Source organism: Aspergillus pseudoviridinutans, assembly GCF_018340605.1.
Source record: "Aspergillus pseudoviridinutans IFM 55266 DNA, scaffold_4, whole genome shotgun sequence".
NCBI lineage: Eukaryota > Fungi > Ascomycota > Eurotiomycetes > Eurotiales > Aspergillaceae > Aspergillus > Aspergillus pseudoviridinutans.
The window spans coordinates 3220377-3245705 of record NW_025091284.1 but is presented as its reverse complement, the minus strand read 5'-3'; the positions used below and the strand labels follow the sequence as shown (position 1 = coordinate 3245705).

Genomic DNA, 25329 nt, shown 5'->3' with positions numbered 1-25329 from the left:
AGTGGAATCGACACGCCCGGAAAAGTGAAAAAGCAGAATAACTCCATCCCGCCAATCCTCAAGCGAGGTTCCAGCCAAATAACGTACCCATGCTCCCATTCCAGCTCAAGTTCAGTAGGCAAAGAAAGAAGACCGATCTTTCGAAGAGACAAACATCAAGCGGAGACCAGCCTAAACCAATACCCGAAAAAGCGAAGTGAAACCACGGGCGTAGAGAAAATACAATCATTAATGATCCAGACGATGCGAATGAGCTCACAACGCAGGGGCGACTCTGTTCCCTCTCGTCTTCTTCATTGCAGGGCCGCCAGGACTAGCAGCTGCGTCTGCATCTCTCTTCTTCGCTTTGGATGCAGCATTCGCTGGAGTCTGCTTCTTGCGCAGCCAACCAGCAAATGGACTGACGCGCTTTGTATTGGTTTCGGGCGCATTTGGTGTTTCGGTGTGTTCCGCGCCCTCTCGCTTGCTTCGAGGTCGAAGGGAACGCATAGTAGTACCTGGAGACGGGGGCGTCGCAACCGCAGACTTCAGTGGGGGAGTCACCGGCCGCTGTGGCATTTCAACATCTGTGGCCTGATCGGCGTCATCCTCAAGCTCTTTGTGAAGCACGTGCTCGTCAATGTCTGTGGCCGCTTCTTCGTCAGAGTCGCTCATATGGTGCTCTGAATGACCACGTTCATTGGCGCTTGGAAAAAGCACACGCGGCTTGATAGACGAGCGAGTCAAGGGGCGAACGGCGGTGTTGATGGATGAGTCGATCAAGTCGGGGCGCGCTGCGAGCAGACCCAAATCGTTCTCGTCTTCTCCATCACTTTCGACGTCTTCCGTGAACTTACGGAACATTTTCTTGCCTCGGCTTTTTAGAAAATTAGAATAAGCCCAGCGAGGAAAGTGGAAACGGGGTAATACTCACAATACGTAGACCATTCCATCCTTCCGCTTGATCGCCTCATCAACTTCCTGATCGCGCTTCATCTCCTCTCTTCTGCTCCTTCTAGAAGCACGCGCAGTCACATGGCTGGTAGATTCCTGGTGGTTGTGCTTCTTGTAGAAAGGGTTTCCCTCACTCTCGTCGATTTCAGGGATTCGATCACGGGAGTCGGTGTAGATCTGAATCTGCGAAGACCCTCGTGTGGCATTATCAATGAAACTGTCTAAAGAATAGGCAGTGTCCTTCTTGGGTTTCTTGCTTCGCGAAGACGCCGAGCTCTGAGCTGCTGGAAACAGAGTGCGAGCAGTGTCTCCGATGGCACCAACTGCCTTCTTTCGTGGAGTTTTAGCAGGCGTGGGCAGCATGCCATCAGTCATGGTGGGTCGGTATTTCTGGAGAGGCCGTTGTTGAGTATGCGAGAGTTCTGCGGTGGTGAAGGGGTCTGAGCTGTCTGACACAGGGTGGTCTTCCAGTGAATGTGTTACAGCAGACGTTCTGGTCTGGGCCGAATGCTTCTTGCGGGGAGATCCGAATACCGATCCTGGAGGCGACAATGCCTCAAACTCATCGTTGCTCTGCTTCTTCGCGCTTCTGAGGCCGGGCTTGGTGTGAGCGGCCGCGAAACTGGGCGGAGGAGTAGTGCGGGACTCTCGTGAAGCCCGCTGACCGGCTAATCTCGTCGAATATCTAGTGGAATACGGTTCATATTGGTCATAGCCGGCTCCATGTCGAGGAGTAGGAGGAATTCGCAAAGTAGACGGTGGAGGGGGTGTCGTCGCCATGGTGTGTTGTGTGAGACACGTCAAACGACGGAATTTGTTCCTGCAGTAAAGATGTAGAGATACACCAAACGTTCCAACAAGATGCCTATGACAATAAAATCTGGATCAATGACTATCTGTATCGCTAAAACGGAACCCCGTCGGTCGTATGATCGAATTATGGCTCGATGGCTGGCTCGAAGGAGACAAAGGGAGGAAAAACGCGCGACTCGCAACACGCACAACCCAACCGAAGGAGCGTCTAATCAATGGGACTTTCTGACTGAAGACGCGCAATAAGGAGCGAAGGATGCCTTTGAGTTAAATCAACCGATCTAATGGATGTTAATGCTCAAAGATGGGATAAAGAGAAACCAAGGGTTGATAGATAATAGATGGTGAAGGGGGAAGGCCGCCCAAGAATGCCCAGTCGGTTGCTTGACGTCGAAACCAGCCACCGCTAATTATTAGGTAGCACCACCAAGGGAAGAAAAAGAGGCTGAACCAATTGAATGCCCCACCACCGCTAAGATAGAGTATTAACGAATCGATGATGTACCTAGTCTAGATAGACCTTGATCCGAGAGCCTAACACAATAAACATCTATCGCCGGAGGGATTATCGTTGTGTGTTTATGCATCCCCTCCATCTACTTGCAATCCACTACCAAATCAATTCACCACAAACATCATCAATTGTTTACCCGACACGCTCAACCCCACTCTTGACGCGAGTTTCGCATAACACCAGACTTTTTTACAACCCATGGCAGTACGCAGTACAGCGGAGGAGATGGACAGGCTCCAGCTATCCGACGATGATTCCGATGACCTCTGGAATTCACCCTCAAAACGGCGAAGCAACAAGCCAACTCACAATAAAGTCCCAGAGGAGCGCAGCACTACACCCGAGACCAGGCCTTCCCACGATGGAGAAACGCTTTTCGATCGCCAGGAAGCGCGCGAAGCCGCGTTGCAACATGAATTACAGACGGTCCGGAATATCAATCAGGTGATCGAAGGATTATTGGGTAGTTTAGATCGTGCGAAAGGGAATATGGATGTATGTCAACGTACTTCTTTCTGCCAGCGAAGGGAAGTCCCTGCTAATATAGGCCCGCACAGACTGTTGCGCGCACTGTCGACTCTGCTTCAACTCTACTCAACACATGGACTCGTATTCTATCTCAAACAGAGCATAACCAGCGACTGATACTCAATCCCAACTGGCAAGGCGCACTCCAGGATGTTGCGGATATGGAAAACGAGGAGCTTCTGCGCCAACAGGCCGCAGAAAGACGCGAACGAGAGCTACAGCAGCAGAGAGAAGCAGCAGCACGAAAGGCAGAGGAGGAAGAGAAGAAGAGAGCTCTGACAGGTAGCGCTAGAGGGACGCGTGGAACAACTACTAGAGGTAGGGTTGTCCGAAGCACTGGCCTGGGAAGAACTCCGAGCGTATCCTACACCGGAACCAGCTCAAGCACAGCAAGAACTGCAGCGAGCCGAGGCGGTACTTCTACGACGACATCCACGCGCAGGCCAGTGAGTGGTATTGCAAGAGGAACGGGTGTCGCGCGAGGACGCGGGAGAGCATAGAGTAGATATCGGATGGTCTTGTTGCTTCGTGTACTATACTTTTCTGAAACGAGTAAAAAGGCAATGACAGAACGTGATACCCAAACTAAATGGACAAATATATGTGCCTATTCATCAATTACAGTCACTGCTGCGAGCCTGCGCAAAGATCATGTGGCGGGCAGAGCCATGTAAATAAAAGACATTTCTGCCTGAGGCGCCAAGACAACACGAGCTAGCGATAAGTAAACAGGTGCATCCACTAGTCCGATAAGAAGCTCAGCTTCTTTGATTGTGCTTCCTATCCTGGCTGCACTCTGTCTGCACACATAATGAACTTCGCACCTTATCAAGATGAGTCTCCCGAAGTTGAGCGAGCTCTTTCACCATCACTAGGCGACGCAAATCGTATCAAATCGCCCATTCTTCGGTCCCCGCGCGGGTCTCCCCCGATCCCCGGTGCGCAATCAGGCGGTCTGCCATCTCCGAGTCATTTTGCAGGCGGGAATCAGATCCATGGCGGCGGACAAGGAAACCAGGGGTATGGACGAGATATCGAGGGTGGGAGATGGAATCTAGGAGCCTTTGAAACAAGTCTCCCGATCCGTATGGACGTTGAAGCTATGCTGGCATATCTACTTCTCCCTCCAGCGGGTGGGGTATTCCTCTTGCTGTTGGAGCATAAGAGCGACTATGTTCGGTATAGACACGATTAGGAGAAGATCAGATCTGTGCATACAGCTGACATATGGCAGTTTCCATGCTTGGCAATCGAGTATGCTTTTCACAGTCATGTTTGTAAGTGMACCCGGACACTGGTATGATCATAGCACTTATCCGGAGCAGATTGTCCATCTTATTTTCTCCTGGTCGAGCTTTCTTTCCTGGCTCCTGTTTATTTGCGACCTCGGCTTGATAGGATTTCTGAGCATGCGCGCCTATCGGGATGGTGAGTCCTCACTGCGAATTATGACCATCGATATTGTACTGACAGCAGCTCAGTCGACACGCTTGATCACTTTGAGGTTCCTATATTTGGGCGTCTCGCAAACTCCTTTGTGGATAATGAGTAGAGTCGATCTTGCTTCAGCAGGTCTTGCATATCGTGTTGTAATATTCTTTTGCGTTCTCTCTCTCCCGATGGCGATGGCGCGGAATCTGAGTTGCCTGGCTGAAAGTGAGGATTCATGTACAGCATTTGTTTTGTCCCCTGTTAGGTTGTCGCCTGTTCTGTCCTGATCATCATTTCAGCGTGCATTTGACATGACTGTCCGGCTATTATGGCTGTACTATGCATTGTTCAGTCTGTAACACTGACAGAGGATATTTCTTAATATTGACAGACATCTGAAGTTCATTCACAGTATCTTTATCTTTTTTGCGAGCATACTTCCAGACTAACAGTCTAAAAAGCACTGACATAAGAGCATCTCGGCGCAGATTCAGGCTACAACGTGCCTCAATCAACCTTCACCGTACCGTCTCATCTTCCTCAAACTACAGCTGCACCGCTGGCTTCGCATTGCTCAATGTCCATCACATGCTCTCTGCACCCGGGCGTCATCACCCTATACGCAGATCTCAAGCTGACAAGACCCTCACTTCTCCATAAGGGATTCATAGAAGCTCTCCCGGAAATCAGTCAGTCTAAGATCATCTATACCCATCCCATCCTACAGTGAATCACCTAACACCTAACCCAAAGAACCCATCCTACCAGTCCCAGTATCTCCAGCATGTGCCAAGTCCACCGCGTCACAAACACATGCGGCCACCGAAACGACCATGTCCTCATCTCCTGCCAGACGGCGAAATCTATCCTAGAGTCCTCACCTGAGTCTCCGAGCTACAGCCACAGACGCAGCCTCCTCGCCACGCCTATCAACAGACGCCTTCTGGACGCGGTGAGCGCAGGATCGATTACCATCCACGGCGGTTTCCATGCTTGCACTGAGCCGTATTGTAGGAGAGCTATAGTGCGGGAGTTGAGATCGGCGGAGGGGTTTGTGTGTATGGTTCCTGGGTGTGGGACGGTGGATTAGATCTGAGTGTTGGGAGTTAGGCTGGGATACTGACTATTGCATGCGTTGCCTTCTTCTCTTCTCTAGCACTGCAAACGGGCGTTCTCGGGTGGTACTGAGGAATTGGAGGGATACTATCTATGTCACAGACTGAGGGTTTCCACAGAGCTTCTGTACAGGTGACTCACTTCATTGCGCAACATGTGGAAAAGATGCTGCTTTTATGGTTTATGGACATAGGCGGCGTTACGAAGATGGCTTTACTAACAGAATGTATGAAAACAATCCATTGCTTGCCTCGACATAGCTGGCTCAGAAAAGTTTGATATTATTGACCTCGTACCATGGTCAAGCATATACTTGCCAGGGCATAAACACAGCTTCTGGAAGAACAATCTCATACAGGAAACAGACATAGTAAATGCGGGAAGGGAAAATAATGGCTGGTTATGACAAATAACATGACGAAAGAAAGACCGACGGAAGATTGCGGACAAGAAGAAACCATCGTAAATATCACATTGGCGACTCAGGAAATAGAATCGAAAGTTTGTTCGTAGAAAGAACGAGCTGGAACCGCAGGGGATAAGAATCATCGAGGTACAAAAGATTGGTATCTTCATCATTAACAAAAACATAACCAAGCATAAAGGTCAAAGATCGTGGCTGCTCGTGAGACGCATCATTCAGATGATTTGAAGGTAGTTACTCGGCACCAGACCTGTGCGGCTTCGAGTAGTGGTAATCTCGGCTTCCCACCAGCCATCGTCCTGAAGCCGAATAACAGACAGGACGTCGCCTTTGGCAAATCCTAGCTCTTCGGGTATGGCGGCGGTATAGCTGTACAGTGCGCGTGCTACGGAAAAGATGAAAGTTAGCACAGCTGTCTGCTGTCGACTGGAGACAGGTCTGAGTGCTCTGGGCACTTCACTACTTACCAAAATGTAGAATTGGACGTCCGTCCCGGCTAAACTGCCTGCTGGGGTCGGCGACAGCCACAGTCCTGCTCCGGGATCTGCCTCCCTGGCTACCACCATCGCCGTAATATGACATAGGCCGACCAGAGTCCCTGCCCCGAGAGCCGTAGCTGTCATAACTGGTGCCGTACATATCCCCACTACTACCGCCAGACAGTTGCAACTCCATACCACCGGCGCTGGAAGGCCTGGTCTGCTGTCTGAATTGTGGCTGAGGAGAGACAGCTCGTGCCGCCGCCGGGTTTGGAGAGCTTCGCCTAGGAAATTCACGCGGGGATGGTGCTGCGTCAACAGGTCGCTGAGGAGGAGTAGAAACCGAGGGCGATTGGCTATAGCGGCTCCTGACACTGTTTGTCTGATACGTACTCGGGCTTGGACTCGCGCCCCTACTGTAGTGGCTCGTCCGGGTCTCCACACGAGCAGGCGCAACCTGAGGGCTGACTGGCTGTGGACTGATCACTTGAGGACTTGAAACTTGTGGGCTGGCACTGCGTCTCGGAACAGGTGACTTCGCTCGAGGAATTTCCTGTTTCGCTCGAGGAACTTCTGCGCTGTTTCTGCTTGCCAAGGCTGGAGCATTACCACTTCCCCTGAGCATACTCTGGGTCTGGCCAGTGTATTTCTGCGTCGTTTTCTGCATCTGCGCAGAAGTAAATGCGGGCTGCGGCGCATCAAGTCTCTTGATCGACGTATCATTGTATGCAGGAGGGGGAGTCGCCACAGGTGCATCGCTGTAATTGGAAGAAGGAGCGGACGGCACAGGTGTGGCAATGCCATGATACCTGTCGGCGGACACTCTAGTCATAGACTGCTTTCCACCGCCTTTCAAATCTGCGAGAGCACGGGCGATAGGGTCAAGCTCCTCCTCTCCAGCCTTGGCCGTTTGAGCAGCCTTCTTGGATGTGACCTTGTCTGGGGAAGCGACATCAAAAACGTTGTTCCCAACATTAAGTTGGAAATTCGCCCTGGGGTCTACTGGCTCAGGACTTTCGATCGGCCGATCATTGTCAGAGACAGGCGCTGGCGGTGGCTGAGGCTGAGGTGCCTTGACTGGAGTGACCTGTTTTGTGGGAGACTCCCATGTGCTTCGAGTAGGAGCGTGCGATGAGCCAGAATTACGGTCCTTATCATGGCGGCTCTTACGGCGGAAGGGGCTGTTGCTAAAGAAAGCACTTCTTCTCTTCTGGATCTGCTTGTCTCCACCGAGACCTGGGAGCGCAACCCCGTTGGTAGGCTTCGTTGGAGATTGCTTGGCGCTGGGAGGCTCCTGGCTGGACACTGATGTTGGGTTAGAGATCTCACTTTGCGAATCACGGCTCGAAGGCCGATAAGCGCTGTTGCTTCCCGAGCTACGGTCTGAAGGGGGCCCAGTGCGGCAGAACATGGTCATTCCGTCCGTCGGATACGCATTGTGCGGCACCGCCGCAATCTCCCCGTGTTGGTTAGGGTCGTAGTTTGGTGGAAGATGGCCTCCCCGACGAAGGTCCAGAGGGGCCGGCGGTTGCGTTGGTTTTTGCGGAGTGACTGTAGCTTCCCTGCTGGCAGGCGTTGCAGGGCTATTGTGACCCGGGTTAGCTGCCAGTTCTGACCGCGGCTCATGATGAGATTCATAAGTTGACGGTTGCGGAGAGGAACTGCGGAATGCTGGGTTGATAGTACGCTGAAACTGGGCAACAGAAAATCCATCTTCTTCAGACAGCTCTGAGCTTGTGTCGGTCACATCGCCCCGGGCAAAGTTGATGAACTTGGGCGGATCCGGAATGTCTTGTCCGGTCCCTCTTTCCTTGATGAAAGAGACAATGTCTTTCTCAACTTCGCAATTTTCCAACGAGAGACGAATCTTCTCACACGACTGATCACGATGTCAGCTCCGATCATCTCAATGAGCAGGTTCATAACATACAGCGTCGTCACTAACGCACACAGTTGATGCGATATTTGCGTACGCCCAAAGACTGCTCTTGGTGAAATCGATTCGTTCCTCTTCGAGATCTTGAAATTTCTGATAGTCGATTAGCATCATTTCTCGGTAAACGTGTTCAGAGCAGGACCTACATCACAGGCTGCCTTCCACTCCTTATTCCAACGACCGGTAGTCTCTTCGAGGATCTTGACAGCGGCCTCGTATTCGCTGCTGCTGGTTGCAAGCTGGATTTGTGTCTTTTCAAGCTTGGCCTTGTTTTTACGCTCCTCCTGTCCCATTACCATATGTCCTTGTGCGAGATAACCCTTAATCCTCAAACAATCCTGCTCGTATCGGTCTCGCGTCTAGGGCCATGTCAATCAGTGTCCATTTACAATGCCATTATTATGAAAGACCGAGCATTGCCGCACCTTGTTCACCGTTTGGGTCTGTTGTATCTTGGTCTTGAGAAGGCGCTCAATTCCTGTCTGAATGATCTTCCTTCTCTCCTTCGATCCGCCTGCAAAAGCAATCAATGGCTCCTCAAGTTCTCGCTTCATCTGTGCTGCAATTGCGGCGTGGGACTTGGCTATCGATTCCGTCTCACCACGGACAACATCGAACGACGACCGCAGAGAGCCTGTTTCGTGTGTTCCTAGAGGCTTGCGGCAAAGTGCCATAAGCTTTCGTGAATATTCATCTTCGATCGCGGCGCGGACTGAACGGTTCGTTAGAAGTTAGATAAGGTAGCATCTGCACTAGATCTCTAACGTACTGTTGTAGAATGTCTTGAGCTCATCACAAGTCACTTTCGCGCCATGCATGCGATCTAGCATAGGCCCAACACCAGCATCCTCTTTGCCCCAAAAATTGTTCGCAACTAGGTAACAAAGTAGTTAGCGTCCGATGGCATCAATGATGAGACTACAAGGCGGATCATACAGGATAGGGACACCGATGGAGGCTCTGCAACTGTTCCCGGCATGTTTGCAGACACTAGTCCGTCGAGTGTAACGATTCACTGCTAGGTCTCTTTCATTCAAGCCCTCAAGAAGGGGTGGGACCGGAAATATAGTCGTAAAGATGGATATCGCAATGCACGAGATAAGATATCAGACACCACGAGGAGATAAAACAACACCACAATAGTAACCGACGCGAAAAGACAAAACCCAAATACTAATGATGACAAAAAGAACAAGGCAGAAAAGACCTTGTGAAGAAATTGGAAGAACTGCTCAGTTGAGCTGATCTGGATGAGTTGATCATATTCGTTGCATCCAGATCGACAAGTGCTGGAAGGTCGCTATGTTTACTACTCCACGTCTCTCGGGGCAACCGGCGGCTCATGCAGCCCAACCATGATGGCTTGAGTCAGGTGTCTCTGAGACTCTCATATGAGTAACAAGGGGCCAATTAGCCGCCCCAGAGAGTCTGATTGGTGCCTTTTACTACCTTACTTTACTAGGTAGCATATGAGAGTGTGAAAAACGTGCAGAGTGGGATCTCCCTGGCATAGGTTCTTTTCTACAATATCCCCTGCATTTCGAGTCTTCCTCACCATTCTGTTGACCAGACTGGCCCATGAAAAGCCGACAAATGGACTGGCCGACTTTCTTATTGACCATAAATGTAAATGGACGATTGAACTTGTGTTCGATGATTGCTTCCACGAGTGTGGATGAGACTCATGGGCTCATAACGAGATCAGCTTGGTGTCACGTGTGATCCACGGGCGAGATAACCATGGTGTATTTTGAGGAGACATTTCCCAAACTCTTTTGACTCTCATAGAACAGTGTCTCAACTTAGTTATGGGAGATTCCAATTTACCTGCACATGAAGCAGTATCGCGCTACTATCGACCTACTTGATAATACTCCATACAGAAGTACTTCTGGCTGATAAAGAAACCAGTAAGCCAAATCCAGTTGGCTGACTCAGATATTACATCAGCAATCCCCAAGAAGCAGCCACATGTGTCACGTGCCCTCTCGGAAGCGCATTCATTGTGGGGTGTTGCAGAAGGGATGTTAGGACGACCCCGAATCGTTTGTAATTTCGATCATGACCTGTCTGGCGTGAGAGTCTTCTCTTAATCTGCTTACCAGACTACCAGTAGTAGCATCGGAAGTTTCTGAGGCTATTGTTCTTGTAATGTTGCCTAGTTTGCTTTGAGCCCTAGATAGTGGTAAAGAGCTTCAGCCTCCTGTGGCCAAGCTAGTGTACCTCAGGCATCTCCACCTAACCGTCCACTCAACCTCGCTTTCTTTGCCCGTCACTAACTCTCTATTGGAACTTCCAACCTGTGCCACAAAGCGACACCTTTTCCATTCACCTCTGTCTTGCCTACTCTGCCAGCGCAAGATATTTGTCCTTCACAAAATACGCCTTTGATATCAATATACTCGATTTTATAGATCCTGGTCGTCGTCAAGAATAAAAAATTTCTGTTGCTCGCCTTACAGATCAAATGATCGCGTCTCCTAGATGACCTTCCCTCCCCCTCCCCCTTCCTCCCAATCGTCGATTGCTTCTGGCACCGATAAATTGTCTTCGAACAGGGCGGCAAGGTCACAGCAATCTGCTTGGGGTCTCTCCGCGTCCCAGTCTAGCATTCGCCGTGGGTTGACTCCGCTTGCGACCAACAACCTTTCATCGTCATCGTCGATTCCGTCTGCGAATTCCCGAGGACCAGTTCAGTCGAGTAGTCCCGCTCCAGGTGGCTCGACCTCTTCCCCTTTGACTTCCTCCTTCTCCGCCGTTCTGAGTTCCGCAAGGGGTCTTCCTGGCGGACGGAGCGTACCCTCACCTGCCTCAACACCGTCACCTTTTGCCGCCTTCCAATCTGGCTCGCAACAGCATCAGCAACCCGGGCAGTCACTCACGTCTCCTAAATTCAGGGCTCACACCCCGTCGTCACATCTGGCTTCCGCAGCAGGCTCTATCGCGGGTGGTGGAGGCTCCGGGGGAGGCGGTGGTGGGACGGGACCTTCCAGAGGCGGCACCTTCTCGCCGTTATTGTCCGGCAACACCGTGAATTCACCCACTGGGTTTCCCTCTGACAAACCGGGCTCAGCAGCTTCCGGAGCTGCAGCTCACGCAAGCCAGTCCTCATTGACTAAGATATCCATTGCTCAAGTCTTCCTTCTTCTAGACTCTATCACGGAGAAAGAAGGTCGAGAGAAGTGGGAAACCAAAGCCGCTCAGATACACAAGGTAGGACAGCCCACCACGCGTTGCCTTGATTTCGTACAAATCTGACATGGAGTAACGTTCTGTAGCTTGTCGAATCGAACGGAATGGAGGTCTTCTCGAAGTATTTCCGGCGTCTTCTGACGGGCAACGCCCCTCAGATCTTTCCAGGGGTCAACAAGTCTGTGGAAAATGCTGGGAATTATCCTTTGTTGGTCCAAGAGATGCAGAAAGTCACTCAAGACATAGAGCAGGCCCAGAAAATCGCAGAAACGGTTGATACCTCGGAAGGAGATATATTCCGCGATTTCGATCTTTCTACCTTCCTCGATCATTTCAAGCTGGACCCTGTCGCTAAGGTAGCCCTTGCACTGGCCTTCAAAACCGCCAATAAGTCGGACTTGCGTGCGAAAGGTTTGTGCTCTCCCCGGAACGTCTTTGATCAGCGGTCACCATCTAACATGTGCCATCACTTTTAGCCGATGCAATTCTTTCGAACTCCATCACTCCTTTCCTTCAAAGTTTGGCGACGCCGTCTGAGGCAACTAAAGATTTCAAAATCTCGTTCATTGGGATGACGATTGAGCGTTTCATCCTCTACCCTCCACGCAACTTCACCGACGATGTGAAAGCCAAATTGGTGTACGCAGCGAATCTACGCTACCAGAAATTAGGCGTGGAGATGCCATTCGAGGTCGCCTCTGCTCTACAAATGTTCAATTTCCTAAATCCAAGGTACACATTGGTCCGCCAGCTCCACTCCAAGGGACCCCGAGCCACGTCGAACGTCGACGCCGTGAATGAGGCAGTCAATGCAGCCGGACCTGATGGCTGGAACGAAGAGCATATTGCCAGCGCCCTACTGTTCCTGGTTCTTTCTCAGTATTGGCAGGATTTCTCCTTGGAGACTTTCCTCCGAGCGATCAAGTCACATTACGGTGACAGGCAGATTAATTGGTCTTTCATTTTCCGAAACTTTGATCGCGAAGGCCTGCGACTTGACTCGAAGCAGTTCGCCAAACTCTATTCGGTCCTCCTGTCGGCGGCTGCGGATGATTCCACTTTGGACATCCAGAAGCTTTGGGGCGGCGATTGGGAACATCGGGACACCCAGATGTCTTTCTTGACGGCTTTCATTGTTTCCCGGACAGATGTCTCTCAGATTCCCAATCTTCGAGCTACCTTCCCAGCGGATTTCTTCGCTGACGGTCCCGAGCTCGTTCGCTTGCAAGGGGAGCGGGCAGCGAAGTCTCCGCTTCGTTCTCTGGACGCTATGAAAGCCATCTTTGACATTGCTTTGTTCTCTCAGGCTGCCTGGGCAGCTGCGGAAAGTCAACTACTCATCAAGGCTGTTGTCCAGTATGATCTTCCTGTCTTTCTGTGCTCAGCTCTGGCTCTTCCTCAGCCCTGGACCAGCGTTCAGCAAAGCTTCGTTCTCCGGACGCTCGTTGTCTTTATCTTAAAACAAGAAGAGGGATATCAGCTTGCGCTTCATGGAGCTTGGCGCCAGGACCGCCAGTGGGTAGCTGAGCAGCTGTTCACCACGTTTACTCAAGACCCAACGTCAACAGCCGCAATCTACGAGCATGCAGTCGCATTTGATTGGCTGGACTACTTGCTTGGATACACAAACGGTCTTGCTATGGATCTGGCTTGCTATGCTCATCGGAAGGGACCCTTTGACCTCGAGCAATGGATTCGCAATGCGGCTCAGAAAGGACCAATGGATATGGGTAACTTGTTGTCTAAATACCTCAGGATTAAGGCAGAAGACGAATTGCATGTCCAAAGGAAGGAACAACCTGCTCCTCAGATGGTCAGTCTTTCTGTGAAGACTGTCTACACTTTGTTGTCTGTTTTGGAGGAATATGTTGGCGACCGTGAAAATCTCACGCCGGTGCAGCGAATCTGCATCCAGACCTATCCCCGGCTTATCAATTATGGCGAAGGTTTTGACGATATCATCGACGCCAATGGCGAAAACGGCAATGCGTTACCTGAAGCTATTGACAAACAGATGCAGGAGCTTTTCGGCAAGATGTATCACGAAGAACTCTCCTTGCGGGAAATATTGGAGTTGATGCGACGATACAAAACATCTCGCGATCCGGCTGAACAAGATCTTTTTGCGTGCATGGTTCATGGACTCATCGACGAGTACCATTGCTACCATGAATATCCCTTGGAAGCACTCACAAAGACAGCTGTGATGTTTGGTGGTATCATCAACTTCCGGCTCGTCGACGGAATCACGCTGAAAGTTGGCCTGGGCATGATTCTCGAGGCAGTGCGAGAACATGACGTCCACGATCCCATGTACAAGTTCGGCGTGGAGGCCATTGAGCAGCTGATTAGTCGTCTCCCCGAGTGGGCTGGCTTTTGTCACCTCCTGCTTCAAATTCCGAGTTTGCAGGGCACGCCCATTTTCCAGAAGGCTGAAGAAGTGCTACGCGAGCAGGGAAGTCAAGTGCGAGATTCTGATAGTGGCAGAATCGAGAATGTTGCCGGTCCGTCCGTAGCCAACGGTACTCTCGATGAGACCGCACCAGACGGGCCCACCCGAAAGTTCCTCTCTATCCATGTTGACCCACCTTTACGACCTGAGATTTACCATGATCCGGACGAGGAGGTGCAGGACAAGATACTGTTCGTCCTAAACAATGTGTCGGAGCAAAATATTGAGGAGAAGCTGCACGACCTCACAGATGTACTGCGAGACCAGCATCATCAGTGGTTCGCATCGTACTTGGTGGAAGAACGGGCGAAATTGCAGCCAAATTTCCAGCAACTCTATCTCGATCTTCTTGACCGCATCAACGACAAGATTCTTTGGGCTGAAGTTCTGAGAGAAACATACTCGAGCGTGTGCAAGCTGTTGAATGCAGAGGGGACGATTAACTCGTCCACAGATCGCGGCCATCTCAAAAATCTCGGTTCTTGGCTCGGTTCATTGACCATAGCAAAAGACAAGCCTATAAAGCACAAGGATATATACTTCAAGGGTCTTCTTCTGGAAGGCTATGACAGTCAGCGTCTGACCATCGTGATCCCATTCACTTGCAAAGTGCTGGTCCAGGCGACAAAATCCACTGTCTTCAAGCCGCCAAACCCATGGTTGATGGATATTCTCGCTCTTCTGCTGGAACTCTACCACTTTGCTGAACTAAAGTTGAATCTCAAATTCGAGATTGAAGTATTGTGCAAAGATCTCGAACTGGATCATAAGACAATTGAGCCCTCCGTCGTTATCCGGGATCGCTCAGCTCACATCGAGGATGCGCTGTCGACAGCAAATATTCCTGAAGGCCTCGAAGCCTTCGAAGACATGGCTCTCACCGGTATCAACCAGGGAATGCGGACAGAGAGGTTGTCTCCCGCCGCGATCATGTCCACTCTTCCAAGCTTAGACAAAATTCTTGTTCTCCCATCTTCAGCAAGCAGCATGGTTGACCCGAACGTCCTCAGGCAAATTGTCCACACGGCTGTTGAACGCGCTATCGCGGAGATAATCACTCCAGTCGTAGAACGCTCCGTCACGATTGCATCAATTTCAACTGTACAGCTGGTATCCAAGGACTTTGCCATGGAGCCTGACGAGGAGAAGGTGCGACATGCCGCTGGCAATATGGTGCGACAGCTTGCTGGAAGTCTTGCCCTGGTGACTTGCAAGGAGCCGCTGAAGGTTAGCATGACAAACTATATCAGAATGATTCAGCAAGAGTACTCCGAGCAGCCCATGCCTGAAGGCTTGATTTTGATGTGTGTCAATGACAACCTTGATGCCGCCTGCGGAATAGTCGAGAAGGCGGCGGAGGACAAGTCTCTGCCTGAGATTGAAAAGGTTATTGAACCACAGTTGGAAGCACGCCGGCGTCATCGGGCTGCCCGACCTAATGAACCTTTCATCGACCCGTCGATGAATCGCTGGGGCTTGTTCATTCCTGAACCCTACCGGCAAGCCCCAGGTGGCCTGAACAAGGAGCAGCTGGCCATTTATGAAGAGTTTGCCCGTCAATCTCGCGGTCCAGCAGCAACTCATGTTCAGAACGTATCGACTGATTCCGGTCGGCAACTGGCAGATGTTCTCCAGGACTCGTATGCGCAGATTCCTAACCTCTCTACGCCTGCGGAACAGCCAGCTGTACCTCATAGGACTCCGCAGGCTCAGCAAGACACGCGTCTGCAGCAAACCGGGCTCGTGGGCCCACAACCGCAACTGAATGGCTTTCTGGAGGCGCCAACACCTCGCGACAAAGTCGACAGCATAGTTTCCGATCTTCAGCAAGCAGCTCGCAATGCACCTGAGGAGCGCGTGAAGGACCTTGGCAGAGATAGTGCTGTGTTGCAGGAGTACAACCAGGCTTTACGTACTATCCTTACGTCTCCAAGCGGCGAAGAGCTGGCAAGATTAACATGTCTGAAGATCTGCACCACGTTGTATTCTCAGTCCCCGAGTAACCTTGAGATCGAGGTACTCGTGCATTTGCTTGCGAAGTTGTGCGATATGTCCTCACTCGTCGCAAGATATACCTGGGTTGTCTTGTCGGAGGTAGATGACGAGCATATATTCAATGTCCCAGTTACAGTGGCACTCATAGATGCTGGACTGCTGGACATTCGCCGCGTCGATATGAGTCTCACTAGGCTTATCTGTCAGAAGAACACGGGTGCACTCGAAATTCTGGCCAATCTGATGGACCGAGTGCTCTTCAACGAAGAGCCCTCCGCATTGCGGTCTGATTTCTCTGGCAGTCTCGAAGCGATGAGCCAATGGCTTGCAGAAGACGCAAATCTTGCTCCTGCGAATGAAATTATCCGCAAACTACGCGAGTCGGGTATCCCTGAAGTCGTCAATCCTCTTCTCAGCGACAAAGCGCGAGCGAAGCGGGATCAGATGGAGTACATCTTCAGCGAGTGGATTGGTATTTACAAGGCCCCCGGCGCCACTGACCGTACCTATCATTCCTTCCTTAAGGACCTGCACCAAAGGCAAGTCATGGATAATCAAGAGGACTCTGCTTTGTTCTTCCGTCTCAGCATTGATATCTCTGTCGCGATGTTCGAGCATGAATCGCAGAATCCTAACGGTAGCCTTGACGAGGCTTTCCTCTATATCGATGCGCTTGCGAAATTGGTCATTCTGCTAGTCAAATTTCAAGGAGAGAGCGCTGGCTCGGCCAAGACCAGCAAATCCGTCTACTTCAACTCGATTTTGTCGATGCTCGTGCTGGTGTTAAATCATCACCACGTTATCCGCGGAGAGGCTTTCAACCAGCGCGTTTTTTTCAGACTCTTCTCGAGTATTCTCTGCGAGTATTCTCTGAACGGACTCCAGCAGAGTGATCAGCACCAGGAAATGATGTTTGCTCTTGCCAACAAGTTCCTATCGCTCCAGCCCCAGTACTGCCCCGGCTTTGTCTACGGCTGGCTCTCACTGGTGTCCCACAGATTTTTCATGTCGGGAATGCTGAATATGCCCGAGCGCGCTGGTTGGGGACCCTACTGCGAAATAATGCAGGCTCTCCTCTCTTACATAGGAGAGCAGCTCAAGCCAGCAAACATTTCTTATGTTGCCAAGGACCTGTACAAGGGAGTGCTTCGTATCCTGCTGATCTTGCACCATGACTTCCCCGAGTTTGTGGCCGAAAATCATTTCCAGTTCTGCAATGTCATTCCCGCCCATTGCGCTCAGCTTCGTAATCTTGTTCTGAGCGCATACCCGTCGTCTTTCCACAAGCTCCCAGATCCTTTCAGGGAAGGTCTGAAAGTCGAGCGCCTGGAAGAGATGCGTGAAGCTCCCAAGATTGCCGGCGACATCGCTGCTCCACTACAGCGCGCCAACATCAAAGGTGTTGTCGATAGCTTGCTGCAGAGCAATAACCAATCAGAGGCGTCCATCGAAAAGATTTGCGATGCCATTTACAACCCTGTGAACAAGGATACTGGACTCTTCTACACTCCCATCAATGTCAATGTCGTCCTAGTGAACGCGTTGGTTCTATACATTGGTCAGGATGCTGTTTCGGCCGGTGGAGCCAAAGGTAACACTCGCGCCGCGTTTGACAGCTCGCCTCATTCGGCGCTTCTGGAGAGCCTCGCCAAGGTGTTACGACCTGAGGCGCGCTACTACTTGCTCAGTGCGATGGCGAACCAATTACGCTACCCCAATAGCCATACCTACTTCTTCAGCTTTGCCATTCTTCGTCTCTTCGGCGTGGACAACTCCGAGCAGGATGGATCCGATATCCGTCAGCAGATCATCCGAGTCTTGTTGGAGCGGCTGATTGTCCATCGCCCCCACCCCTGGGGTTTGATCATCACCCTCCAGGAGTTGCTCCAGAACCGAAGCTACACTTTCTTCCACCTTCCTTTCATCCAGGCTGCGCCTGAGGTATGTCACTCTTCGGTTTGATTAGTGCCTTGTGTGTAAAGCTAACGAACCATTGATCTACAGATTGGTCGTCTCTTCGATGCTCTTCTTCAACACATTCAGCAACAAAGCCCTAGGGCAATGCCTTAGGTATCCTGAAAAGGATAAATCGCTTCTCTCGCCATCTCCGATTGATATGAAGCATGTGATGATGCTTCGATGTCCAGCATTCGGCGAAGATGTCGTTTTCTCTCACGGTATACTCGAAATGCCGCTTACGACGTTAGAAATTCGGTGCTTTACTGGGGTGTATGTTTTCTCAAGGACTTTGTTTTCTTTCATTCTGAAACTTGTACTGTTTTGTGTCCATTATCATTCTTACGGTTGGGTTTCTGGGGGTAACTATGCATTTCTACGACATGTCAGCGCAGCATACAGTCACATGGAACCAAATGCTTTGCTTTTGTATTGGTTTGTTTTCATTCTGCTGGATGAGTCTGTTAATTCACACTGCGAATGCAGTGCTTTGTAACGATATGTTTTAAAAAGGGATGGGTAACGGTCTACATCTACTTCATTGTAACAGCTCATGCTTCCACTAGGCCAACGCTGCCATGAATTGATATCAGAACAACTCATTGAAACAAACATCTGGCACGTCAGTTGTGATAATGTGATTGTAAGGGAATAGGCCCACAACTAATGGACTATAGCATCCATCGTAATGGCTGCACATTTGCTTCTGGTTGGGGCGCATAGAAAAGGCCTTTGATGTCCGTGGGGGAAGCATACCTCGGTGACGTCGACGCGAGGGTCGGAGCTCTCTGAAAACACAACTCTCATCACCCGATACCATTCCACCTCAAACCCACACCAAGCTTGGTCGCACCATGTCGGAGCTTGATTATGCGACGGATGAGGACGTGGAGGATGGCAATACCTTTTCCTTTTGGCCTCCGGTAAGGCATCGCTCCACATTTCACTGATTCAACAGCTGATGGTCCGATGACCTCCAGGACGCGCTGGTAGCGCCCTTTCGCGCCCTTGTTTCGAAACAAGCACAGAAAGCCTATCTGGGAACTCTCTTGTTTGTGATAACTGCTATATGCATGTTCTTTGTTTCGTCGGTTGCATATGGGATATTTTACTATTGGTTCATCCCGCAAATTGGGCTTGCGCGCCCAGTGCATCTACAGTTTGGGTAGGTCAACGACGGAGATTGGATTGTCCCATGCAAAAGAAAAATTATCGTTTGATCTCTTGGCTGATTATTGGGATTTCGGTCTGTAGTGATGACCAACCTTGGGGTACCGCTTCCCTTGGGTCGGAGTTGGTCTCTAAGCAAGCGTACGATGTCGCCGTGAAACTCGAAATGCCGCGGACGCCATCCAATCTCGCTGCCGGAAACTTTATGCTAGATCTATCTCTCTTTTCCCGTCCTTCAACATCCGTCACCACTGGCCAGAACACATCCTCGGATCGGATTGTGCACTCGCGCCGCCCGGCTATACTGACGTATACGTCGCCCATGGTGGATACCGCCAGCAAGATGTCTTTCATGCCACTGTATGTACTGGGGTGGCAGCGTGAAGCAGAAACTCTGCGGGTGCCGATGCTTGAAAAGATTGAGTTCTCGCGCGGCTGGCGCAACCTTCCCGCGAGTTTACGCCTTGAAGTCCATAGTAAGGAGCCGATGCAGGTCTACTCGGCTCAGGTGGAATTTCGAGCTAGGTTTACGGGGCTAAGGTACGTCACAGCTGCAGGCAAGGATCCTGGACGTCTTTTGAACTAATAGAGCAATAGATGGGTCATGTACAACTGGAGGATCCTATCGTTCTTGGTCTTCAGCTTCGGCTTCTGGAGTGTCTCCATGATCTCTTCAAGCATTGCGTGGCTTGTCCTGGCTTCGATATGGAGCTCGAAGTCAGTGAATCAGGTAAATATTAAGCGAGAGACACGCGGGAAGACTCCAATCAAGGAGGAATATGATGACGAGGCGGCGGACATTTCTGCTCTTGACTCGCCTTCTGACTCTCACTCTCCGAAGCACCAGCCGACGGGTTGGGTTAAGAAAGAAGAAGACTTTGAAGAGGAGACGAAACGCTCTTATAGCAGCGACACAGACGAAGATAGTCGAGATCGTGGTGGTGGTAGAGGGGCTTGGCCTTCTGAGAGTGGTGCAGGGACTGGCTTAGAGAGCGCAGAGGCGAGGGGCGTCCAGCGGCGCCGTAGCCGTTTATTTAGGGAAGGCCATTCGTAGGCAGGACGTTCGATCTACGTTTGGTTCTAGAGAACTTACATGACATCAAGTCTTTGATACCCAAGTAATTGCGAGCGATGTATATATATCTCCGGAGTGCGGATTCTGAATGTGAAGTCGAACAATTTCGTGGCTATGCTTTGTTCTATCATGAGGGCAGTGTAATAAGCCAACAATAGCGATGAAGTTCTTTGGCCTTCAAGCATTTTCATAGTATACGATGCCATTGATGCAGAGGAAGGCATAGTCACTATCACAGGCCTCGGATGCCAAACTGCATGGGCTGCCCGAAAATGCGGAGTAAAAAGGGCCCACTTTGATCAAGAAAATGCCCCTCCATGTGCATTGCAAACCAGCTCCTCCACCAAACAGTCTCCTTCTGCTGTTATAATCACAATGCACATTTTGGTAAGTCGAACTCTTGCGATTTCTTCAACATGGAGGAACCCACCTCATAGCATGCTCCTCTACCTAGGTAGTCAACGATGACGGTCCTCCGTCGAACAAATCTTCGCCTTACGTCCATTCCCTCGTCCACACTCTTCAGTCCGCCGGTCATGTTGTATCAGTAGTCCTGCCTCATCAACAGCGATCATGGATTGGCAAAGCGCACTTGATCGGTGCCTCTATAAGACCGACCTACTTCCGTCCCGGCAACCTGCACGAAGACAATGGCACTATCCACGACTTTCCCCGCGGCGATGACGACGAGGAGGGAGACGAGTGGCTTCTCATCGACTCCACGCCAGCAAGCTGTGTCCAGATCGGCCTTTTCCACTACTTCCAAGAACGCGGCCCCGTTGACGTGGTCGTGTCGGGTCCCAACTACGGCCGCAATACGACTGCCTTATTCGCTTTGGCGAGCGGCACAGTCGGAGGAGCTTTGGAGGCTGCGCACTGTGGGAAACGCGCCATTGCCCTTTCTTATGCCTTTAGCTCGCGCAACCATGACCCCGTTGTGATCGCTGAAGCATCGGAGCACTCGGTGAAGTTGATTGAATACCTTTGCGAGAACTGGGCGGAGGGAGTGGACCTGTATAACATCAATGTGCCTCTGGAGCCGGGGATGAGCAAGTGCAAGGTGCTATACACCACTATGCTTGACAATAGGTGGACTGGCAGCTGCTTCCAAGCTGTTGATGCAGCGCTCCCGGATGAGACTCCTCAGCTGCAGGAGCAGAGGCTGCGGGACCAGGGTGAACGACTGCGGGAGAAGCCCACTGCCGCTGCAGGAACAGGGCCACGTAGGAAGATGCGGTTCCAGCATAAGCACTTTCAGTGGAACCCTGATTTCACAGATGTGTGGAAGAGCGTGGAGGCGAGTGGACCGGGCAATGATGGTCGCGCTGTGCGCGAGGGAATGACAAGGTGTGTCCTCTCGACCCTGTCTCATATTTTACCCTGTATTGGCTCGTAACTGACTCTTTGGGTCCCAGCGTTACCCCTCTCAAGGCCACTTTCATGCGTACACCAGGCATCCAAGGCGAAATTAAGCTGTGAGTGGACCCTTTTGACGAGCGGATCCGCGTCTAAACAGGTCCAGCTAGATCATGAGCGTGTCGCGTTGTTCGATATACGACCTTGATCATAACCTCCGTGTCTTTTGGCCCCCTTCTAGCGTTCTCCCTGTTTGCTTTGGTTGATGGTTCATGATCGTATTCTAGAAGCATGCATTCTAATCAGCCTAGACTTTGTAGCTCAGATAATGATGAACCTGCATTATATTCCATCGTGGACAGCGACGATCCCTACGTGCAGAGTCTGATGGAACAAGCCTTACAGCGTCGCCTTCGCAAAGGACAGTATCAAATCATATCGAAGCTGTCCGATCTTCCTTCCCCCTCCGCCCCTCTCTTTCAATATCGCGAATACGAACGGCTGGACTTTGAGCATGCGATGGTGAACTCAACTATCTCCTTGGTCAACGCCTATATCATCCGGAAAGCGCTGATTCGCAAGCACTACCTCTCCAACACAGTGGCCAACTGGGTCACCAAGCACCCTAACAGCGTCCTACGGAATCATTTCAAGTTCGCGTACGACTTCGAGCTAGACTACGCCGAGTTCCTCGACGAAGCCCTGCTCGAGGCATACGAGCTCCGCGACAGCCTGGACAGGAACGAAGGCAAGCCGGAGTCAGACAAGGAATGGTGGATTCTGAAAGCAGGAATGAGTGACCGCGGACAAGGCATCCGTCTCTTCAACAGCGAGGATCAACTACGCGAGATATTCGAAGAATGGGAGGAGGACGACTCGGACGATGAAAGCGAATCCGAGAATACCGGTCGACGGGAAAACCAGGACCAGGATGGGAAAGAGGACGGACAAGGCGTCGTCACCTCCCAACTACGCCACTTCATCGCCCAACCCTACATCGACCCTCCCCTCCTTCTACCCTCCTCGTCGAACCGCAAGTTCCACATCCGCACTTATGTGCTGGCTGTCGGCTCATTGAAGGTCTACGTCTACAAGGAGATGCTGGCTCTCTTCGCCGCGAAACCATACTGTCCTCCATGGGAAGACGAAGACGAGGTCATCGATCTCGCCAGACACCTCACAAACACCTGTTTCCAAGAAGGCGGCAGCACCAACGAAGGAAGCGTCCGACGGTTCTGGGATCTTGATCCTCATGTACCCGGATTGAGCCACGACTGGAAAGAGAAGATATTCGACCAGATTTGCGCTGTCGCCGGAGAGGTTTTCGAGGCGGCCGCACGAGGCATGATGGTTCATTTCCAGACCCTGCCAAACGCCTTTGAGCTCTTTGGCGTTGATTTCCTCGTCGACAAGGATGGTGTCCCGTGGCTGCTGGAACTGAATGCTTATCCAGACTTTGGTCAGACTGGTGAAGAGCTGAAGGACCTCGTTGTTGGCCGCCTCTTTGAGGAAACTGTCGAGGTTGCCGTCAAACCTTTCTTCGGTGTGGGTGATTCATCAGTAAAAGGAACAAGTGACTTGAGCCTGGTTGCCGATCTCGAACTGGGCAGAAAAGGTTAAAAAGCAGGGCAGCTACCCCGAAAGCATGGGGTCTCAGTACATACGAAGATCATCTTCATCTAGATCGGATCATATCTCATCATTGATCCATCCGGACACGATCACGGGGTTTTTTTTAGAGGGACCTAATTCTAAAGAAGCGTCATTGATTAACATTATTCGTCTATATATCTCGGTCAAAAGTCAGCCGTATCTTTTGTTGCTTCCTTTTTTTGTAAAGCCTGCCGCTCTGTCCACACTCGGCCAGAAGCACATGGATCAGGTATTAATAGCATAGACTTAGAAATTCAGCCATGGCGAGTGTCACTGGTCTCAGGAGTGATCGATATCAGTAGTCAAGCCGATGCCTGCAGGCTCACTTTTCGTTCCCTTTCTACGACTAATGGCCTCCTTCCTCGACCTTTTCCCTCTCTTTCGTGCTTTCTTCGGGTACGCGATAATGACCCTGTCGCTTGCTTGCTGTGATCCAGTCGTGGATTGACTATTGCCACCTTCAGCTGCATGGTTCCGACGCTTCGTGGATGCGGCAGGCCTGGGACTCTCGTTCTCATCGGTAATGGTGAAGCTTGGAACAGCACTCTTCGCCATCTTTGAGTTGACAGTCCTCGGCAAAACCCGCTCTCCACCTACGCCTTGCTGTTGTACTTCCTTTAGGCCCAAAACATGCTGAGGCTCGGTTTGCTGATTCCTGTTTCCGTCGACCTGCTGCATGACGATGCGTTGCTGCGCAATAGGAATGAATTCGGGTGCGTCAGGCTTCCACTCACCCCTTCGGAACGGTTTCTTGCCTTGCAAACTGATATCTGAGGAATGACCGACAGACTGAATATGTTGCACTTCACCTTGGTCTACGTGCTGGGCTTTGCGGTTGATAAGCTTGTGACGCAGCTTGGCAATGCGCAAAGCTGGTATTTCATCTCCAAGGCTTTGTTCATGATCATTCCCAACAATATCATTCGTATCTTCTGCTTGAACCTCCTCTTCAATACCTTGTAGAGCCGAATGTGGTTGCAATCGTCTGCTCGAAACTGCTCCCATTGGTGGTCTCTTTCTAGGCTGACGTGTCCAAAGATTATTCTGTGAGGGATCGCTTTCTTGCGTAGTTGCACCATAATTCATCCCTTCGCCTTGTCTGTTATGTACGGCGTCACGACAAACATGGCCATCCGGGATCAGTGAAGCAGTTGCTTCTGGATCGGACTCGCAGTGGCAGGGTACTGTCCAAGATCCAATGACGACGCAGAGAAGCAGCACAAGGCTTACAAAACGAATTGCACGAATGGATATAAGAACGATGGCCATTGTTTCCCCTACTTGCGTGGGATAAACAGACGATGCAAGCAGAAACAGCTCCGGGACCAAATATAGAAGAGAACAACCTCCGAGGGAGATGCTCGGGACTCCTCTTGGCTTCAAATAAACCAGCAGTAAGATATACCAGAAGATCACTGAGCCTAACAGATATACCTAGGATAAGATATCGCGTTAGTCCGGCAGGATATCTCCATGGATGCATTCAGAAAGGTTCTTACGGTGCCTTCGACCCAGGTGATTACAGTTCGCAGGGAAGGAACGATTGAAACGCAGGATAATTCCCAGGCCTGGCGGGTCAGCATTCCATAATGAGATTTCAGAAGCTCTGACTGAAGAGAGAGACTGCCTTACATAGGTCAAGGTGATCACTCCAATGAGGAATTCCGTGAATACATAGAGAAGCCTACACCTTGTCTCGTTCAGATAGCCTCGAGGGCGCGAGGCGAAGATCCCAGTCTTCGCAGACAGGATGTAGAACATGCCCGCAGCCAACGGCAGTGAGCAAAGGATCCCCGCAACTGCCTGAGGGCTGAGGTTTCCGAGGCGATAAATTGAGGAGGCCATATTGAAGGGCTGGGCGAGCAGGCAGAGAGGTTGAATGTGACAAACGTGGGACAGCGGTTGTAAGATCTGCTCGTAAGAGCTGATATAGATTGGTGAGGACGAGGAAGAAGGATACGCGAAGTAGCTCAGTCAAAGACGCCTTCCATTTTAGGATGAGGAGTGACGCTTTCCCAGAGAGGAAAGGACTATAGGTCAAAGTAGCCTTCACCATCAGAAGAGTAAGGCATCGATGGAACATTTCTATGAGCATTCAAACGACGAGGGACCGAAAAGTGGCATGGTCATTAGAGCAACATTTATTGAGGAACATCGCCGTTTAGTTCGTGGTTCGTTCAAATGTAGGCTAATCAGCAGCTATGCCTTTTCCCAAGAAATAGTCACGTACATAAGCCCACGACTTATAAGTTGGGAAAAGGGGAACATGGCACGCTCGAAGCTTAAGATGAAGAAACATGACAGGA

General features: G+C 50.9%; 7 protein-coding genes across 7 annotated transcripts; 4 read left to right on the top strand and 3 right to left on the bottom strand.

The window, feature by feature from the left end:
• Nucleotides 1-255: 255 nt before the first annotated feature.
• On the bottom strand, nucleotides 256-1713 carry Asppvi_006562 (uncharacterized protein; the record flags this gene model as incomplete). Its single annotated transcript, XM_043302463.1, has 2 exons — nucleotides 256-856; nucleotides 914-1713. The coding sequence occupies 2 exons, from the start codon at nucleotides 1711-1713 to the stop codon at nucleotides 256-258; spliced, it is 1401 nt and encodes a 466-aa protein (XP_043158398.1).
• A 745-nt stretch (nucleotides 1714-2458) lies between these two features.
• On the top strand, nucleotides 2459-3288 carry Asppvi_006561 (DASH complex subunit DUO1; the record flags this gene model as incomplete). Its single annotated transcript, XM_043302462.1, has 2 exons — nucleotides 2459-2755; nucleotides 2818-3288. 2 exons carry the CDS (start codon nucleotides 2459-2461, stop codon nucleotides 3286-3288), a joined length of 768 nt encoding a protein of 255 aa, XP_043158397.1.
• Nucleotides 3289-3599: 311 nt separating this feature from the next.
• Nucleotides 3600-4340, top strand: Asppvi_006560 (DUF4870 domain-containing protein; the record flags this gene model as incomplete). Its single annotated transcript, XM_043302461.1, has 4 exons — nucleotides 3600-3967; nucleotides 4023-4065; nucleotides 4114-4216; nucleotides 4270-4340. 4 exons carry the CDS (start codon nucleotides 3600-3602, stop codon nucleotides 4338-4340), a joined length of 585 nt encoding a protein of 194 aa, XP_043158396.1.
• A 1634-nt stretch (nucleotides 4341-5974) lies between these two features.
• On the bottom strand, nucleotides 5975-9153 carry Asppvi_006559 (formin-binding protein HOF1; the record flags this gene model as incomplete). The annotated part of the gene is made up of 7 exons (XM_043302460.1): nucleotides 5975-6144; nucleotides 6227-8117; nucleotides 8169-8267; nucleotides 8321-8533; nucleotides 8600-8886; nucleotides 8944-9048; nucleotides 9111-9153. The coding sequence occupies 7 exons, from the start codon at nucleotides 9151-9153 to the stop codon at nucleotides 5975-5977; spliced, it is 2808 nt and encodes a 935-aa protein (XP_043158395.1).
• Nucleotides 9154-10658: 1505 nt separating this feature from the next.
• Asppvi_006558 (CCR4-NOT core subunit CDC39) lies at nucleotides 10659-17883 on the top strand (the record flags this gene model as incomplete). Its single annotated transcript, XM_043302459.1, has 4 exons — nucleotides 10659-11387; nucleotides 11453-11777; nucleotides 11843-17754; nucleotides 17818-17883. 4 exons carry the CDS (start codon nucleotides 10659-10661, stop codon nucleotides 17881-17883), a joined length of 7032 nt encoding a protein of 2343 aa, XP_043158394.1.
• Nucleotides 17884-18623: 740 nt separating this feature from the next.
• Nucleotides 18624-22990, top strand: Asppvi_006557 (uncharacterized protein; the record flags this gene model as incomplete). The annotated part of the gene is made up of 8 exons (XM_043302458.1): nucleotides 18624-18692; nucleotides 18750-18934; nucleotides 19024-19479; nucleotides 19537-19989; nucleotides 20350-20401; nucleotides 20469-21361; nucleotides 21430-21489; nucleotides 21691-22990. 8 exons carry the CDS (start codon nucleotides 18624-18626, stop codon nucleotides 22988-22990), a joined length of 3468 nt encoding a protein of 1155 aa, XP_043158393.1.
• A 312-nt stretch (nucleotides 22991-23302) lies between these two features.
• Asppvi_006556 (uncharacterized protein) lies at nucleotides 23303-24868 on the bottom strand (the record flags this gene model as incomplete). The annotated part of the gene is made up of 2 exons (XM_043302457.1): nucleotides 23303-24248; nucleotides 24714-24868. 2 exons carry the CDS (start codon nucleotides 24866-24868, stop codon nucleotides 23303-23305), a joined length of 1101 nt encoding a protein of 366 aa, XP_043158392.1.
• Between the last annotated feature and the right edge of the window lie 461 nt (nucleotides 24869-25329).